This window comes from Pocillopora verrucosa, chromosome 1 (genome assembly GCF_036669915.1).
Source record: "Pocillopora verrucosa isolate sample1 chromosome 1, ASM3666991v2, whole genome shotgun sequence".
In the NCBI taxonomy this organism is placed as follows: Eukaryota; Metazoa; Cnidaria; class Anthozoa; order Scleractinia; family Pocilloporidae; genus Pocillopora; species Pocillopora verrucosa.
This window is the reverse complement of record NC_089312.1, coordinates 27,796,419-27,815,133: the sequence shown is the minus strand read 5'-3', so window position 1 is coordinate 27,815,133 and position 18,715 is coordinate 27,796,419. Positions and strand designations below refer to the sequence as shown.

Below are 18,715 nucleotides of genomic sequence, written 5' to 3'. Positions count from 1 at the left end.
ATCAAACCTACCCTGGGCTATTTTTAGATTGGAATTTCAGATGTTGCTGGAACAAAGTTTCATCACATTTTATGTAAACAGACACACTGCTCCTCTTAATAATCAACAGGAATTAACTGATAAGTCTTAAAAATCTAAGAGACCCCCTCTCTCAGTAGTGCCATGTTTTCATGAATCCACACTTTATATAATCCCTAATAACTGAACAACAAGGAAGTATTGAAAATTTTTTTGGTGTGAAAACTAAAACTGTTTTGATTTGTTAGAGGAAGATGATGTCCCTGAGGAAGAATTAGAGGGTAGTGGTACGGTGTCTACTATCATTGGCTCAAACACAGAAGAGTCAGGTTCCATTAATGTTATGAAAATACTGGAAGAGGAAAGATACTGTATGGAAAGAAGACTTGACCTCATCACCAAGGTATGATGATTACAGTATATTGTTGCTATTATCATTGCTAATGACATGGTTACTAGATGTTATGTAAGATTGGTTGGTGTGTTATTAAACCATGGCTGAAGACATGGTGATCTGTTGTTTTACAGCTGTAAGAGATGTACATTTTGTTCATGTACATGCATGCATGCATGGACATGGTTAGGAGCTCTTACAGAGCCTGTCTTCACCCATGAGTTTTTAGCAGACTTTAGATCTGTTATCCTCCCAGTAAGTTCATGGAGTGGACCAAATCATTTTTATGCTGTATTGTTGCCTTTTTTTTTAAAGGAACGTGATTCCTTGCAAAGCAAAGTGGAAGAACTGGAGGAAATGCTGGAAGCAGAGAAAGAACGCCAACAGAAAAAGACTGAGGAAATCAGTTCAGATGAGGATGCTGAACTTGCTAAGCACATGGCAGAGGAGTCTCTGATGATGCACATTGAAGCTCTTCAGGAAGAAAATGAAACACTTAGGTACTGAGTGTAATTCCTGTAATAAATGTTGATATTACCTATTTGCAAAGCATGGCTTTTCAGAGGTTCAACTGCAGTCTGCATAGCATTCACAGTAAAAAGAGGATAATTGAGAATCTCCTATCAGTAGTTAAAAGCTCAGCTGATGGTTTTATCCACTTACTTACTAACCCCAAGCTCCTGCAAACTAATCTTGATGCCTCCTCTGGTCTTATCAGTCTTGATTTCTTTAACCTTCTCCAAACATGTGTTTCTTCATTGGTGTCACTGTAGGTGACTTGTCAGAGGTCAACTCTGAGTCATTGCCCTTCTTTGGTTGCCAGAGTATAAGTGAATGTGTTGTGAATTGACGTACATCAGTTTGTGTCTACCAGGCCTTATTCTTCCTCCTAAAACCTTGAATAGAACTAAGAACTCTTCAACTTTTGAATTGTTGCAACAGGGATGGTGACCAGAAGTGCTTTCTGTACTATTGATTGCCACCAAACAATCAACAAGCATTTCTTGCAAGGCAAAAAACAATACTACAGCAGTAAAATCATGACAAATCGTGTACCAGACTAAGGTTAGGTGCATGCACTTTGGATTTAAATATGGAAAATAATACATTTTGAATATGGGATGCAGAAATAACATATTTTGAAGACGTGCACGTAATGCAATTCGTACAGGACGATCATAACCTGTAGTCAAATGATATAATTATTTCATACAACTTCTATACTTTCTGCTCTCCAGGTCTACCTTGGAACAGGAGCAATCTGCAGTAGTGAACCTGACAGAACAATTGAAGCAAGCTCCAATTGAGCAAAAGGTAGGTTTTGTGCGGGGAAAGAAAACATTTCTGGAGCTAACAAAAAAATTTATTTGCAGCCATGCCAATGAACAGATTCTATGTGTAGTCTTTAACCCATACGCTCCTCTGATCTCAATATCAAGTCTCCATTATGTCTGCCACACATTTCTGAGGATTATAGTTTTGAGAATTTTATGTTAAATCAAACGGTATCCCTCGCTGTTACTTTTCTTTCTTATCGCCATTCTGTTCATTGTTAAAGAAATAAAATGTTGTTGTTAATGGAAATTACTAAAGGTAAAGGAAACAGCTACCTATTTTGACTCACACAGGTTTTTTGGTATTTATTATAATTATATGTTTGAACGGAGTAAGTTATATTTCTTAAATTGATGCAGATTTTTTTAAGAAAGTAGGGGGAGAGGGAGGGGGAGAGGAAAGTACATTGTCGATGTACATTTTCAGAGACCTTTACTGTCCATGCGTAACAGTTATAATGACTTGTCAAAAGCCATCATTCTTAAGTGTTGGTGCCCATGTAAAAGTTAGGCAAAACACATCTAGTAATACTATTATTTGGGTCATTTTAAAGGAGCAAACCTAATGTGTTAGTTGCAAACCCTCCTAGACTAGTGATTTTATTTAGTAATTCTCCCTCTTAGGTTCCTTTACCTCTACTCATAAGTTGCTATAGAGAGTTTAGTGTATTATCAGATAGCGTTGATAAATTGATCAATTCTCATAAATTTTGTGCTCTTGTGTTACGAGTTAATAACTTGTGGGAGTTTGAAGGCTGGCAACTTTGAATGTGGACTGACTGTGATTTAACATGTAAACTTGTCTTGTTGTTGTAGGATCGTTAATCAGAAAAGTAGATATTTTTCTGAATAAGTGAAATGATGAAAAGTATTGTGAAACGGGATGCATGATGGGAACCATGTAACTCTAAACGCTGCAACGCTGAGAAATCATCTTTAATTTTATAATTAACAACATGTACACAATTCCAATGTATCGTATCAATGTCACTGTACCGTATCTTTTCTATACAACACGAATACCCAGTAGGAAACATTTTTCAAACGTGTTCGAGTAATACGCACCACCATGATAATTAAACATTAGCAGCTCTTCATTTTCTCAATGAAATCCTCTTCGTGTAGTTAGAAACCTAGAAAACTTGGAAAATTCTGATTCCAGACATCCCACTTTTCAGCTGTTTGACAAAGATGAACACATATCGTACCTGGAGTCTAAAGTGGCTCAGCAACAACAGAATCTTCATCTGTTTAAAACAATGCTCCAAGAAAAAGAAGTATACCTTATGGATGTTAAAGATGAGGTGAACAAACTCGTCTTTTTTAAGAATAAATATCGGGGTAAATTAACTAAATAGATAACAAACGACAGATTCGTGCTCAATTAAAACTTTAATAGTTGTGTAACCAAATAACTTTTCCACAGATGGATTGATAAGTCTTCCCATTATTAGAAGAAACTTTTGTGGCAAAGTCCAACAAATAGAAGTATTTCTCATGAATGTTACAGATGAGATGAACAAATTCGTCTTTTTCAAGAGTAAATATCGGATTAAATTAATTATTTAGATAACAAAATAAAGATTCGAGCTCAATTAAAAATTTAATAATTGTGTTCACGCACAAATTTATCATAGATGGGTTGATAAGCCTTCCCATTATTTAAAAAAAAACTTTTGAGACAAATAAGACGGTTGAAAAAACTCGCTAACTTCTGCAAAGTCGTCTTAATCACCAGAAAACTTTTACAAGAGTAAGGCCGTCCACAAGCAGAACTCGGTCTTATTCTATGGAAATTGTCAAGCCCTTACATTTTAGATTAGTTTCCACATAATCTCCAGGTTGATTGAATTATATAGAAAGTCATTACAATTGATATACCACTGCGATTGTGATGGTGATGGTTGTGATGAAGGAAGTTCTTCCTTCCCCTTAAAGATTGCTAAGGACTGGAACCTAACTAACAGAATTATGGAAATCGAACGTGCCGTGATAGGTCCAATCTTTGGTGTCACTTGAAAGGCGTTCCAATATGATGACTCGATTAAGTTATCATTAATTTGAAATAAGTAACAAGTGGGACGATTTCCACCATTAAGTACAGATACCACCAGGAACAATTATCGTCCAACATACTGTGATCTGAAAACGAAAAAAAAAATATGTTGGCTATTAAAAAAGTAAACAATAGCTAGAAAGAAAATGGATGTCACGGCTGTGATGGTTTTTTTTAATTCAAATGTGGTCACAATCGATTGTCTCACTGATGTTCTTAACTCGTTTTGACGTTCGCTGTTACTTACATGTATTACTGGACAGAAGTACGGCTAAACGAAATAAATCTATTTGTTTTATATAATAAAGAAGAAAATTTCTTTTTTTAATGGTGACGTCATCTACAGGATGACGTGTGAGTTTCTGTCCTCCAATAGATCAAGAGCGAGATCCAATCGAAATGCGTGTATACTTCAGGTTATTACAGAGTTAAAAATAAATATTAACTTGTAAAATCCATTCTATTCATAACATAAATACGTAACATCATAATGATATCTTTGGAAAGTAAGTAGACAACTGGTAGTTCTGGTAGGTAGCACAATTAATAGCACCTATGCACTGAAGATTTGGTAATGTCACTGTATAATCAGTTGTTTAGAATGAATAGAAAAAAAGCATTTACAGAATTTTAGAACTTTTAAGAAAATAGTTTATGAGATCCTTCCTTGAACTTCGAAAGAGAAAAATTACAACAAGCTACTCTCCTGCTAGTCACGAGTCAGTGGTCTTGGGGAGAGTGTACCTAGAAAAGCTAGATTCAAAATCGCCTTTGGAAATTTTGATGTTGCACAAACGGTTCAATCTAACAAGAAATTATTTATCTTCCAGAACGAGTTGCAAGCAGAAGTCGATTCGTTGAGAGAGTTTTTAGCGAAGGAGAAGGAAAAAACGACAGGTAAACGTACTTCTCTCAAGAGCTAACTTCTCTTAATTAAGCTTGGGTTACAGTGGTTGAGCCCTATCCTCGCTGAACCTGTTGAATTTATTCAGACGTTAAAGTTTATATAAACAAGAGATAATTAACCTGTGAGTCAGCTTTACAAAATGTTTGTTACCTCTAGGACTTGCAAGCCAACTTGAACAGCATCAGGAACAGTGCACTAAACAATCCCAACAGATGGAAAACCTCAAACTGGAAATTCAGGAAAAGCAAGACGCTATAAAATCGCTTGAGCTCCAACTCCAAACTGGTCAAGAGTATCAGAGGAAAGCTTTGGAAGACAAAGATAAAGACATTCAAAATCTTCAGGTAGCATTGATGGAAAATAGCTCTGGTTTTGAGTTGCTGAACGCAAGCTTTAGTGAAACAAGCTCTCAGGTACAACAACTTCAGGAAGAGCTGGCCATAAAAGATGCTGAGCTTGCCAGGCTGAAGAAGGAATTAGGTGATCAAGAGCTGAGCCTGGATCAGCTTAGGGAAAGTTACACAGATGTCTGTACAACGCTCAACGAATTGCAAGGGTTGTTAGCGAACAAGGAGGCGGAGGCAACAAAGCTGCAAGAAAGCAAAGACCACCAAATGGCTGAACTGGAGTCAATGCAGTCCAAGCAAGGCGAGCAGATTGGAGAAATCCAAACTCTTCAAGAAACTATTGCTAGAAAGGAAGATGAACTTGTTCAGCTCAGAACGACATTTGAAGAGAAAGACAGCAGTTTTGAAGTTTTAAGTGCCAGTTTTATGGAAACCAGCTCCCAAGTGAAAGGGCTTGAGGAAAGCCTTCAGGTAAAGGATACTGAACTAGGTGTTTTGCAACAAACACTACAGGAGCGCATTCTTGCTTTTAACAAGCTTACTGACGATCTTTCAAGCACTACTTCGCAACTTAAAAACATAAAAGAGATGCTCGACGTCAAAGAAAACGAGATCGGCAATCTTAATTCCAAATTAAAAGAACAAGAAATGGCATACGCGGAACTGAGCACAAAATGCGAAGAATCAGCTTTGAAGGTAAGAGAGCTTGAAGAGAACTGCGTTGCAAAGGATATGGAATTGAAAACACTACAAACTGCATCGGAAGCACAACATTTGCTAAATGAGCAATTGAACCAAAGCTCCGCGGAATGTGACGGACAGATAAAGCAGCTACAAAGTTACTTGAGGGAAAAAAATCAAGAGGTCAAATCACTTCAGGAAAATTTGGGTGAAAAACACACAAGACTTGAGCAAATACAAGAACTTTTGATTACAAAAGAGAAAGGTGTAGCAAAACTTGAAAGCGAACTGGAAGAGCAGAACAGTAATAATCAACAGCTGAGTTATAGCTTACAAATTGCAGAAAGCCAGGTGAGGGATCTTGAAGAAGCAGTAACCAAAAAAGATGAGAATATAGGTTCACTCAAAAAAGATCTTGAAACTCTAGGCTTGGAGTATGAAGAACTAAATTCAAGCTTCACCGATGCTAGCTCCCAGATGAAAGAGCTACATGATCTACTCGCAGCAAAGGAGACAGAGCTGAATGTTCTAAAAGCAAGTATAGAAGACCAAGGATCAAATTTTAATGAACTGACCTCTCGTTTGACGGAACAAAGCGCTCAGTTACAGGAATTCACTAATTCTTTATCTGCTAAAGAAGATGAAATCAAGACGCTTCGAGCCAGCTATGAAGAGGAAAAAGCGCGATTTAGCGAGCTTGAATCTCGATACATAAATGACATGGGTGGACTGGAGGAGACAATCGTACTTAGAGAGAACGAGAATGCGGCTCTGAGAGCTGAACGCCAAGAGAATATATCAAGTCTTAGTGAGCTAAACAGAAGTTATGACGAGGCTACTTCAAAAATCAAAGAGCTTTACGAAATTATTAAAGATAAGGATGACGAGTTTAAAACCCTTGGTGTTAAATTTGAAGAGCAGAAATCCAATTATAATCAGCTTAATACAACAGTTGAGGAATCAAGTTTGAAGGTGATCGAACTTCAGCAATCCCTTCAGGCTAAAAGTAAAGAGGTAGATGTGTTACAGTCAAGCTCAGACGAAAAAGCGTCCACTCTTGAGCAATTGAATGTGAACTTTGATAAATTGGTGGCTCAAGAAAGAGAATTACGGGATTTGCTCGAGAGTAAGGAGGCTGAAATGAAAGAATTGAAAACTATGGTAGACAAGCAAGCTTCTTATTTAGAACAGTCACAGAAAAACGATGCTGAAAATTCGTCTCAAGTGAATCAGTTGATGGAAGAACTTAAGGTTAAAGATGCAGAACTTAGCCAGATGCAGACTAGTTTTGTCGACCAAAATGCCAGCATTGGGGAACTAGAGGACCGTTGGACTGAAACGAATTCTTTGTTAAATGATTTGCGGCAGAGAATTGCCGAAAAAGAGGATGAAGTGAACTCGTTGAAATCAAGTTTAGATAATCAGAGCATTGAATTTGGAGCTAAATATGACGGGATGCATGCCGGAATGAATGATTTACGCGAGTGTCTTGCTAGTAAAGAAGAGGAGCTCTTTGTGTTGCAGACTACTTTACAGGAGAAGAACACAAGTGTGGAAAACCTGGACGCTAGCTTGAGCGAGACGAATGCGCAACTTGAGGATCTGAGGAGTCAGCTGACAGCCAGAGATAGCAAGTTTACTGCTTTGAAGAAGAAGGCGCAGGCTTTGAAGAAATCTTATGAAACAGTATCTGCTGAGAACGATAGTCACAAAGAGGAATTGGAAGAGCTGAGGAAGGAGAAAGGGATTTTCTTGGAAGAAAAAGGAGCCATGGAAACTTGTTTAGCGCAGCTGATTGAACACAAGAATCAACTTCACGCTAAAAACGCAGAGGTACAGGAATTGGAAACTAAGATTGGGAAAGTGGAAGAGGCTCTTCAGTTGGCTAGTAGTGAAAATGAAAACTTGGCATCAAATATCACTGAGCTTCGAGAAGCATTAGATTCTCTAGAACAGGAAAAGAAGCAGCTGATAACTGAACGTGAAGAATTTGTCTCTCGCCTAAATGAAGTAGAATCAGAAAAGGTATCGATGGAGACCTCTCTTCATGATGGTAGAGAAGAGATGTCTTTAGTTCAGTCAGAAAATGAAAGCTTCAAGACTAATTTGGATGAGATGAAGAAGCAACTTGATTATAAAGTGAAAGAAGTCAGCGATCTTAGAGAGGTCATAGATCATTTAAAAACCGTTGTGGAGGAAATTAATAAATCTTCTCAAGAAGATCTAAAACATTTGGAGTTAAGAAAGAACGAAGAATTACACGAGAAGCTCTCAGCCAAAGACAGAGAACTGTTTGAATTATCTGAAGATCTGTCTCTTACCAAGAAAACGGTTGGAGAATATCAAGCTAAATTGCTGGGAAATGAAGACGCTTTACAAAAACGATGGAATGCTTTTGAGGAGGAAAAAGAAAGCTTAGAAGGGAAGCTTGGAGATATTTCAGCTGAAAAGAATTCTTTGCAGCAAAAGCTCTCTGAGATGACAGAGAGTCATAATGCTTTGTTGTCAGAGTTTGATTCTGTCAAAGCTGAAGTTGGAAGAGCCAGAAGTGACATAGACGTGAAAGATAACCAGATAAACGCCTTGCAGATTGAATTAAATGGAATGCAAAAAATTGTTAAAGAAGAGCTTGTTACATCACAGAAAGCAGAGTCGTTAAAAAACGAATTATTTGCTAAGGAAACAGAGTTTTTGGACCTGCAAGAAAAATTGAAACATTTTCAGGAGTCATTACCTCTGAAAGAACAGGAGGCCGACGAACTAAGGGAAAGATTACAATCAAGCGAAGAAGCTGTGTTAAATACGAACAGTAGACTGCATGATATGTGTGTACAGGAAAGTAAACTAAAAGAATCTCTAGAACAAGCCGAGCTAAAAATTGCCCACTTGCAGGAAGATCTTAGCGACGTTGCTTCAGAGTTAAGGCAAGTGTCTCACGTAAAGACAGCTTTGGAGTCAGAGTTGTTCGACGTTAAGGACAGATTGGGTGCTGCTGAGCTGGAATTGAATTCCTTACGGGTTACCTCAGACAACACCTCCAGAGAACTTGCCCTGAAAGAAGAACGTGTAATTAACCTCGAGCGAGATATTTCTGAGGCAAAAGCAATGCTCGAGAATGAGCGTCAAGGAAAAGAAGACACAGAGGTGTTGATGGAAAGGGAACATGACGAGTTGGAAGATACTATTAACGAATTGAGCGGGATGAAAAAGCTATGTCAAGATCAAGAAAAAGCATTGATTGAATTAAACAAGGAACGTAGTGAGAATTTGGAGGAACTTAAAACAGCCAAATCACGCGCTGAGGAGCTGGTTACTACGCTTGAAGAAATGAAGTCCTCTCTCAATGCTCTTTATAGAGAGAGGGATATTGTAATGACAGAGTTGGAAGAGACCAACGGTAAACTAAGCGAAGTGTTGGCTGTTAAGGCTTCGTTAGAGTCAGATCTTCATGACGTAAATGAGAAGTTGGAAGCAGTAACAGCTGAGCAACAGCGCTATGCTACAGAACTAGGCAGCACAAAGCAGGAGCTTCTTGATCGTAAAGAGGAACTCAAAGAGCTGCGGAGTGTCAGGGAACCTCAGGTAGAGCAAGTAACTCCAGTGGATGTAGGTCTTCTGAATGCAGCACCCGAAAGAGAATTCTTGCTGGGATCACCATCCGATGAAGTTGCAAAAGCCTTGTCGCGAGAAAGACAACTTATCAATCAAATTGAACAGCTCGAAAAGGAAAAATGTAACCTGGAGGCTGAACTGACGGACATTGTGTCAGAGGTGAAAGAGGTCACAGATGCAAGGGGCGCTATCGAGGCGGAACTTAACAATACAAAGGCAGCCATGTATGAGTTGACGGTGCAGCATGAGTGGGTAACAGCAGAACTGCAAAACTTTAAGGAAGAGTTTGAGGAACAAGAAAATGAATTGCACAGGTTGAGGCAAGATTTAGTCGATGCAAACAAAGTTAAAGAGGAAGTTCAAGGGGATAACGTGAATGAGAACGAAGACAAACTGCGTCAAGCTGAAGAGGAACTTACACAGATGAAGATCAACTTCGAAGAAACTGTCAGCAAGAGAGTTGAGGAAATTTCTGAAGCAAAAGAACTTGAAAAGTTTCAAATTGAGGAGCAACTTGCAAAGAAATTGGAAGACGTCAAAAGTCACAAGGATGAAGTGATTGCCAAGTTGAAAGACAAAATACGCGAGAAAATTGACCTTAACAAGAAAATAACAGCTGAGTTCAGGCTCAAGTCAGCCAATGTCCAGAAAGAGAAGGAAGAAGCTTTGCAGGAAATTCAATCTCAACTAGAACTTCAGACACAAACAACAGAACAACTTTCGGCTGCCTTGGATCAGCAAAGAGAAAATTCCAAAACTAAAGATGAGGAAGTGGAGATGCTTAAAAACAAACTCGTTGAAATGGAGAATGAAAGCGGACAGAAAGACCTGAACTGGCAGGAAACACTCTTGGAGCTGCAGAATCTCAAACTTGAGATAGAGAAGCGTGATCAAGAAAAAATTGAATTAGATTCTCGTCTTCAGGCCAGTGTAGGTCAGGATGAATTTGAGAAGTCAATTACAGACAGGAATAAACTTATTGCCAACCTGAAAAAAAGGTTGAAGGAAGAACGAACAGCAAAGAAAGAAGAAATGACTAAATGGCAGCATGCTATTACAGAGAAGGACGCCGAAATTCAGCAACTAGAGGTAATGATATTTTTAAAAACCTTTCATGATTACTTGGAGTGACCCAAACCAACCAAACGAGTTGGTAATTGAACGCAGACACTATGTCAACCACCATGCACGTTATTTACAACTCATTTTTTCAGGGCGCGCACATTGATCAAAATTCGCCCTGGTAGAAGGCAGACTCGTAGGCTATGTACCGTACATAACCAAGGCTCTGAACACGGATAAACTGAGAACAAATCCAGTGGCTAGCAGGGTGAAAGCTTCAATCCGAGAAAATCAGATAACCAGTCCAGCGCCGAAAGCTTTCAGTCGGGCTGGCACGATTGTTTGAGACCTTTTTCTTTGACATGTAAACTTGCTTTCAAACTGATGGTAACAATGAATACTAGTGCAGTAACATGTACAAATAGTTATGTGATGAGTGTATGTGTATGGAGAGTATAGATAAATGCAAAGGATCATCGCAGACCCATTATTGTTGCTTATGTGAGGAAACTTTCTTTTGCGTTAGTCTTCTCACGCCAAAGCACTTAAGGATGTGAACAAGAGGCTTGAGGCCGCCCAAGAGCATAGTAGAAACTTGGAGGAGAGACGAGAAGCGCTGGAAAATGAATTGCACAGCACTGAGGATGAGATGAATAATCTCAAAAAGCAATCAGAAAACACGAAGAACGAAATGGAAAAGAAGCAGGAGCAGCTTCAGAAAGAGCTTGATGAACGAGGTTGGTAAAAGTTGTGAGATTGATTTACACGAATTTCAGTTTACCATAGCGTAAGATCCCATGTGCCTGATGTAATTTACTATCACTGAGAGCTGATGCACTGATATGAACTGCTCATCACCTTTGGAAGGTTCATTCAGAAACCTAGTTCCCATTAGATAAGTGCCAGCAATACGTCATGTAAACTGTGATGAAGAATTTCGATTTTGACTACCCAATCTGTTATTCCTAATTTAAGGCCAATATTAAATTCCCCCACGGGAAGGAAGAAATCTCTAAACTTTGCATCCCTCTCAAAGTGTGGCTTCGTATGTGGCTGATGGTGGCGCCAAACTAGTATCTGGAAGGCACTGGTTCGAATCCCGTAGAAGCCTGAACTTTGTTTGCCGGGCTTCTTTTCAACACAGTAGTTCGCGGTAGCATTTCCTTTTTACTCTTCTTACCTATCGTTTTTCATTTCTTCCTTCGCTTTTGTAGAAATTATGAGTTCAAAGTCTTCATTTTATTTTTAATTCAGTGAATCTGGAGTTTGGTTTTTTTTTGTCGTTGAAGCCTCATTTGGTTGATCGTGATAGCCTTGTGAAACTACCAGCCATGAATTGTTCTGGCGGTAATGGACCCTATTTTGTCTGTTCAACCTTTATTCAACCTCAATTTTAAACAAAATTGCAGTGTGCAACGGAAGGTTATTTCGTTATGTGGTTATTTTCAATAGCGTTTGCCTCTTCCTGATCTCGTGCCACTCCTTTCCACGTGTTGAAATATTTGACTGTTGTGTGATTGTGAGACAAGTATTCTATAATTTTTATCTTAAAATTCGACTTTGCCCTTTGCTTTGAGGCTATACCTTGATCGCGACTTTTTCACGTAAAATATCGTTTCTTTGATTTGTATTGATTTCATTCGGACGTTGCTAAGCGATCTTGGTGTACCATCGCTTTCCAATGTGCACCACGCTTTTTGCCATGAGATTGTTCGTCGTTCATTGTAGTGAAAATTTGAAGTGAGCTCGATATCTTGCTTACTCAACTTGAAAACCTACTAGAGAATAAATCCTTTAATTTTCTACGAGGTGAGTCGCTTTATTTTTGTTTCTGCGCACTTTTGTTTGTCCTCTGCCTGCCTTTCGCTTATTTGTGAGTTTACGTGCCTTTTTTGACAATCCTAATTCTAGTTGGTTGTACGTTATCTCTACTTGCGAGCCACTCATACATGTACCTTATAACAGTCTTTTGTTTCAGCTTGCTCATCAAACACAGTGAATAACCTACTTATCTGACTTGGCCTTCGCCCTTTTATAAATATGATATTTGATTAGTTAATAGCCGTAGGAAGTACTTTGGTTTCTAATCGTAACTATCTGTATACTAATGTAAACTACTTGCCGATTGTTTAGTGATAAAATTAACGTCAATTCTTTAATTATTAATGGTATTTAATAAACATAATGGATGCTCTAAGTTCATGGAGTAATATTATCACTAAAAAAAGACACCATTCGTACTAAGATATTTTTTTAATGCTTTAAAAGTGAGAATATCATATTCTTACTGTTTTTCGAATCTCTGTTACAATACTGTAAATTAAAGCCGAATGTTCGAAAACAAATCCCGTAGTTTTTGTAACTTATTAATAAGAAGTAGCATGATTTCTCGTGCAATTTGGTGTAAACAAGTGCTTGAAAATTGCATTCGCCCTACGACTCAGGAAATTTTGTTGTCTTTGAAGAATTCACCCGTACTTATTAACGCTGAATCGCCCTCGAAATAATTTTATTGCCTATACTAATCCTCTGAGCTAAAGTACTTAATATCATCGTTGCTTCAAGGTGTGTCACTTCCTTTCCTTTTTTACTGCTTTCATAAAGTGGATTCACTTTTTTACTACATTTTTATCTTTTTTTAGACGCAGACTTCACCTCGAGTATGGATGCACTCAATTCTCAAAGAGATGAGGCTGAGAAACTCATCAAACAACTTAGAACAGAGGCTAAAGCTCGTGCAGAGGAAATGGCGATGTTGAAAGAGGAAGAGGCTAATCAGCAGCAGGAGAAACAGCTCCTTCTGGACGAAGTTCAACAACTTAGCGAGGCTGTTGAACATCTTAAAGATAAGGACATGAATATCGCCAAACTGGAACAGGAGCTAGAGGCTGTGGAAGACATGAAGGTGAAACTCGAACATCAGCTCAAAGCTACTGGAGACGAGCTTGTGAAGTTGAAAGAAGTGAACGAACAGTTGCAAAGAGAAGTCGAAACTACCAAAGTCGCGATAGCCGAAGCTCCAACTACAGCTGAAGCCTCGAGCACGTTGTTAGGAGCTGTTGGCACTTCCTTCGATGAACCTGTTCTCACTGTTGGAGATGTCGTACCGCCAGAGGAAGTGGAATCAACTCGTGTAGAGATTCAAGAGTCCATTCCGTTGGAGCACTATCCGGTTCAGACTTCTGCCAGCAAAGGAGAACTTGAAGAAGTTACAAGTCAGCTCTCGGATATCCAAGCGGAACTTTCCAAAGTAAAGGCCATGAATGAGAAACTTAAAGCAAAACTACGAGTGTACGTGAAAAGGGAGAAGGTGAAGTCCGAATCGCTCAGCGAATCAGATTCAAATGAGCTTAGAGAAGAAATTGAAAAAGTTCGCCAAGAGAAACTGAACTTAGAAAAAACGGCTTACGAAGTACGAGAAGAAATAGACGTAATCATGCGCCACAAAGATGCTGTCATTGGAGATTTAAAAGCAAAGGTTCAGCAGCTTTTAGATGAGCAAAGGCGACAGGAAAACCTTACGGAGAAACTGGAGAAACTCGTAGCACAACGAGATGATGAGATACAGGAGCTGAAAAATCGTTATCAAACCCTCTGCGGAGAGAGAGATACCAATATACTAACTCTTGAGAAATCCCTCGAGCAAGAAAAGCTTACGTATGTGCGGGAACTTGAGCACTGTAAAGACGAATATGAACGAGTTCTCAGTAAAAAAGATGCTGAAGTGGAAATTCTGCAACGAGACATCACCAATGCCAGGGAGGAAATAGAGCTGCTTACGGGCCAGCTTAACGAAGCAAATCAGTCTTTGGAAGAACTGACTAAGCTCAAAGTCGACTTTGATCACATTGTGTCTGGCCTTCGTGAAGATCTTCAACAGGCATTAGATGAAAAAGCAGCCGCTGATCAAATTGCGCACGAGTTCCAAGTCCAGCTTAGAAGAAGCGAATCCTCAACAGAACAGAGTGGTGTTGGGGTGAGGGATGCTGCCATTGAAACCCCAGGGGCGGAGAGGTCATACGAAGATATCCAGCTCAAAGCTGCTCCAGAAGAACTATTCAAGTTGAAGGAAGCTCTGGAGTTATTGAATAAAGAAAAAGAGGAACTTTATAAGAGTTTAGATGCTGGCAAACAAGGTAACGATGAGACAAAAACTAATGAACTTGAGGTGGATACCAAGGACGGAGTGGAGGAGATGGAAGGAGAGTTGTCCGGCCTGTCAAATGACGTCGTTTGGTTGCAAAATGAATTGAAAAAAGCTTCTGTGCTCAATAAAAGCCTAGATGACAAACTGAAGGCGTTGTCAAAAAGGAAAAGAACCAGATCAGATCCAAGAGAAGAAGACAGTGAAGTGAGAGCCGAACTTGAAAGGACTCGAGCCGCTAAACTCGAGAGCGAAAGAAAGGAGCAAGAGCTTCGAGGGGAGCTTGATGACTTTGTCAAAGAGAAAGATACCATTGTTGTTTCTCTCAGATCAAAATTGGAGGTTGCTTTGCAGGAAAACGAAGCAGCTATCAATGAAATCCGAGACTATGAAAAACGGTTGTTAGAAAAAGATTCCAGAGTCCGCGATTTGACCGAACAAATTAAACCTTTGCTTCTAGACAACGAGGAACTGAATAAAACGATGGAGGAGCTTACTAGATTAAATTCCGAACTACGGTCTTCAGCAGACTTTGCAGCAGACGCAAAGCTGGAGTTGGAGAGTAGGCAGTTGCTTCTTACCGAAAGAAACCAAAGAATCTCAGAACTTGAGACTCATTTGGAACGCACTGAGCAAGAGCATCAAGAATTTATTGAAGAAATTAAGAGGCAACACGAAGATCTCTTGTCTGAGAAAGAAAGACAATCGGAACAATTAATCACGGAACTAAGAGAGAAAAACAATGAACTGGAGGAAAATATTCACATGGTCACAGAACAAAAAGATGATATCGAAAAAGAATTGTTGAACACTAAATCTGAGTTAGAGCAGGTTGTTCAAGACTCTTTTCCCGTTATTGAAGAGAAAGATCGTCAGATTAACGGGCTCCAAGTTGTAATGGATGAAAAGCAGAAAAAAACCGACGAAAGTATTTTCCAGTTGCAAGCTAATGAGAAGGCGCTGCAAGAACGAATTCAAGTGCTTGATGCCCGTAACAACGAAATCAAAGATAATCTGCGACAAGTTCAGTCGGAGCTTGAGAAACGACTGCAGGAGGGGGAAGGACTAGAAGAGGAACTTATGCAGGCACACTCCCAGATTGACCAACTAAACGCTAAACTGTCTGTTGCTGACCAAGAAAAACAGGATATAAACAGGCTGCAAAGCAACTTCGACCACATAATTTCAGGACTTCGTGAGGATCTTCAGAATGCTCTTGATGGGAGAGCAGCAGCAGATGAAATAGCTCACGAGTTCCAGGTTCAGTTAGAAAATTTGAAGAAGTCGTCGCCGGTAGTTTCTGCTGATGGTAACCTTCTTACGCAAGAAAACAACAAAAATGCCGAGATGCTTGAGGCAACACGGCGTGAGGTTTCCGACTTAAGAGCTACTCTCGACATAACGAGCAAAGAAAGAGATGACTTGCAATATAAGATCAGAGAGTTCTCCATCCAAGAGACAAATATCAAAGAACCTCTTTCGAGCAGTGAAGTAAACTGGAAGCTTTCTGAAAAGGAAGGCCGCGAAAAGGCAGTGGAAGAAGTGATTTTGCAGTCTTCGGTTGATAACCAAGTCACCACCACTTCAAATAGTGAGATCGAAATAGAACTGGAAAACCTGAGGAATGAAATGAAGAGGATCAAAGGAGTTAACGACAAGTTGAAGGCGAAGCTTAGAACCCTGCTGAAAAAGGAAAAAGCAAAGACCGATTCTAGAGATGAAGAAACCAGTTCGCGTGATGATTTACAAGCCGAGCTTGAACAGGTCCGTCAAGAGAAGCTTGAAAGCGAAAAGGCATGTCAAGAACTACGAATTGAATTGGATTCATTTGTAAGACAAAAGGAGAGCATCGTCAACGAGTTGAAAAATAAGATCGAACAGCTGGTAGCGGACAGAGGGAAGAGCAATGGTTTGATTGAACAGTATGAGAATAGAATTGTGGCGAAAGATGGCGACCTGCAAGAGATGAGAGATAACATTGGACACCTTCAAAGTCATAACGACGAAGCTTGGAGGATAGTTCAGCAACTGAAGGAAGAAAATGACAACTTGTACGTTCAACAACAAGATGTAATCTCACAGAAAACTGAGATCGAAGATGATTGCAATGATTTGAAGCAGGAGCTCGAACGAGTGGCTGAAAATCTGACAAGGAAGGAAAGTGTGATTACAACGCTTGAGAATCGCCTTCAGGACACAACAGAAAATTACAAAACAGAACTAGAGGCTACAAGGGTCCAGCATGACGGAGTAATTTTTGAAATACAGAGTCATGCTGATAGACTAGAACGAGAACTTTTGTCCGCCAACAAAGAGCTGGAGCAATTAAAAGGCGAGGTAGGAGAATTAAAGAGAGAAAGGGAAGATATAGCTATACTCAAAGCTAACTTTGATCATATAGTGTCAGGGCTTCACGAGGATCTCCAACGTGCTCTGGAAGAAAAAGGGGCAGCTGATCAAATAGCGCATGAATTTCAGGTTCAACTGAAACGACTGCAGAAAGAATTAGAAAAGTCTGAAACGAGCCATGGAGATGTGGCTGTGGAGGCGACGGACACAGAGGCAATAAACATGCACGAAAGGCTAGAGAATGCTCAGTCAGAGGTCTCCAACCTCAAGGACGTTTTGCAGTCTGTTAACAGTGAAAAGTTGGATGTAGAAGATAGATTAAGACGTCTTGAGGCCACGCTACAAGTAAGGGAAACACCGAAAGATGAAATAGAAAGAGGGGAAAAGGACGGTGATCAGGAAGAGATTGTTTCCAGGGTTGTTATCCAGACTCTAGAGAACGAGCCAATTCAGACCGCAGTGTGTGAGACAGAACCCTTGTTAACCTCACCCCCTTCGCAGACTGTCGCCTCTGACCCTAACGATGTTCAAAAAGTTAAGGATGAGTTGTCTAAGGCGAATTCTGAACTGGAGAAGGTCAAGTCGGTCAACGAACGTTTGAAGGCTAAGGTTAGAGCGATGACAAGAAAAAACAAAGAGAAAGAAGGCAAACCAAAAACGGGTGATGTGGGAAGCAGCGAAGAACTCATAGCCGAGCTGAGCAAAGTACGTCAAGAAAAATTAGAGTGTGAAAGGGCAGCTCAGGAATTAAGAATCGAGTTGGACACTTTTGTTAGAGAAAAGGAAGGAATTGTTGAAGAGCTCAAAGCGAGAGTACAAAAGTTACTATCAGAGAAGGAAGAGACCAGTAGCCTGGTGGAGTATTATGAAAAACGTATATTGGAGAGAGATGCTGAGATTTCTACTCTCGGGGAGCAGTTTCAGTCTTTGGAGGAGGAAAGACAGGAAATCGACCAAAAATTTTCCGAAAACAGAGCAGAAAATCAGAATGTAAAAGCAGTTTTAGAGCAAGTTCAATTGCAAAAGGTAAAAGCCGAAAAAGAACTGCAACAGGCTAAGCTGCAACTGGAGCATCTTCTTCAAGAACAACAGCCTTTGCTTGATGCGAAAGACCAGCAAATTGCAGACCTCGAAGCCAAGTTGTTTAACCAGAAAGGTCTGAATACAGAAGAAAAGAGACAGTTGAAAGATCGTTACGACACTGTCATAGCTGAACAACAAAACCATTTGAACAACTTAGAGGAAGCACTTACCTCAGCCTACGCTCAAACTGAACACTTGAAAACACAGGTACAAGAGCTGGAGCGAGAACAAGAAGATATAAATAGGCTAAGAGCAGACTTTAGCCACATCGTGTCAGGTCTTAGTGAGGATTTGCAGCGGGCTTTACAGGGCAAAGTAACGGCTGATGAGATCGCGTCTGAATTCCAGCTAAAACTAAAGCAACTCGACAAGTCTTCAGTGTTGTCAGAGAGAGATATCAGAGATGCTGGCGTGGGTACAAGAGAAATGGATCTCCAATCGTCTGAGAAAGATAGTGGGAAATTACAGGAAATCATCGAACACCTTAAAGAGGAAAAGGAAGAGTTAGACGACAGAATTATGGGACTTGACGAAGTTTTGCAGGACAGAGAAGGTGAACATCAATTCTGCGATATTTTATTTTCAATTTGGATAAATCAGGCTGTTCTACTTAAAGCTACCGTCTCGATGTTAGGTTAAGCTACTTGTCAAGAAAGAGACCTATCTATCCTATATAAATTGGTGAATTTTCAGAGGTAGTGAGGCCTCATTTGTCTTAAAATTAGGGA

At 39.7% G+C, this 18,715-nt stretch overlaps 2 protein-coding genes across 3 annotated transcripts in view; one reads left to right on the top strand and one right to left on the bottom strand.

Moving 5' to 3' along the window:
* Positions 1–18,715, top strand: part of LOC131790022 (golgin subfamily B member 1) — a 28,882-nt gene that overhangs the window by 6,677 nt on the left and 3,490 nt on the right. Inside the window, exons 8-15 of one of the 2 annotated variants that reach the window (XM_066166302.1) lie at positions 267–421; positions 728–912; positions 1,651–1,726; positions 2,925–3,050; positions 4,633–4,699; positions 4,866–10,438; positions 10,938–11,148; positions 13,054–18,540. In XM_066166302.1, coding sequence (XP_066022399.1) covers positions 267–421; positions 728–912; positions 1,651–1,726; positions 2,925–3,050; positions 4,633–4,699; positions 4,866–10,438; positions 10,938–11,148; positions 13,054–18,540 — 11,880 coding nt within the window. The remainder of the gene's footprint in view (positions 1–266; positions 422–727; positions 913–1,650; positions 1,727–2,924; positions 3,051–4,632; positions 4,700–4,865; positions 10,439–10,937; positions 11,149–13,053; positions 18,541–18,715) is intronic. The other variant, XM_059107203.2, reaches the window with a different exon arrangement.
* The window catches only part of LOC131790057 (protein-glutamine gamma-glutamyltransferase K-like), a 30,582-nt gene continuing 15,510 nt past the window's right edge, over positions 3,644–18,715 (bottom strand). Inside the window, exon 17 of the mRNA XM_066166354.1 lies at positions 3,644–3,888. Coding sequence (XP_066022451.1) covers positions 3,867–3,888 — 22 coding nt within the window. The 3' untranslated portion in view covers positions 3,644–3,866. The remainder of the gene's footprint in view (positions 3,889–18,715) is intronic.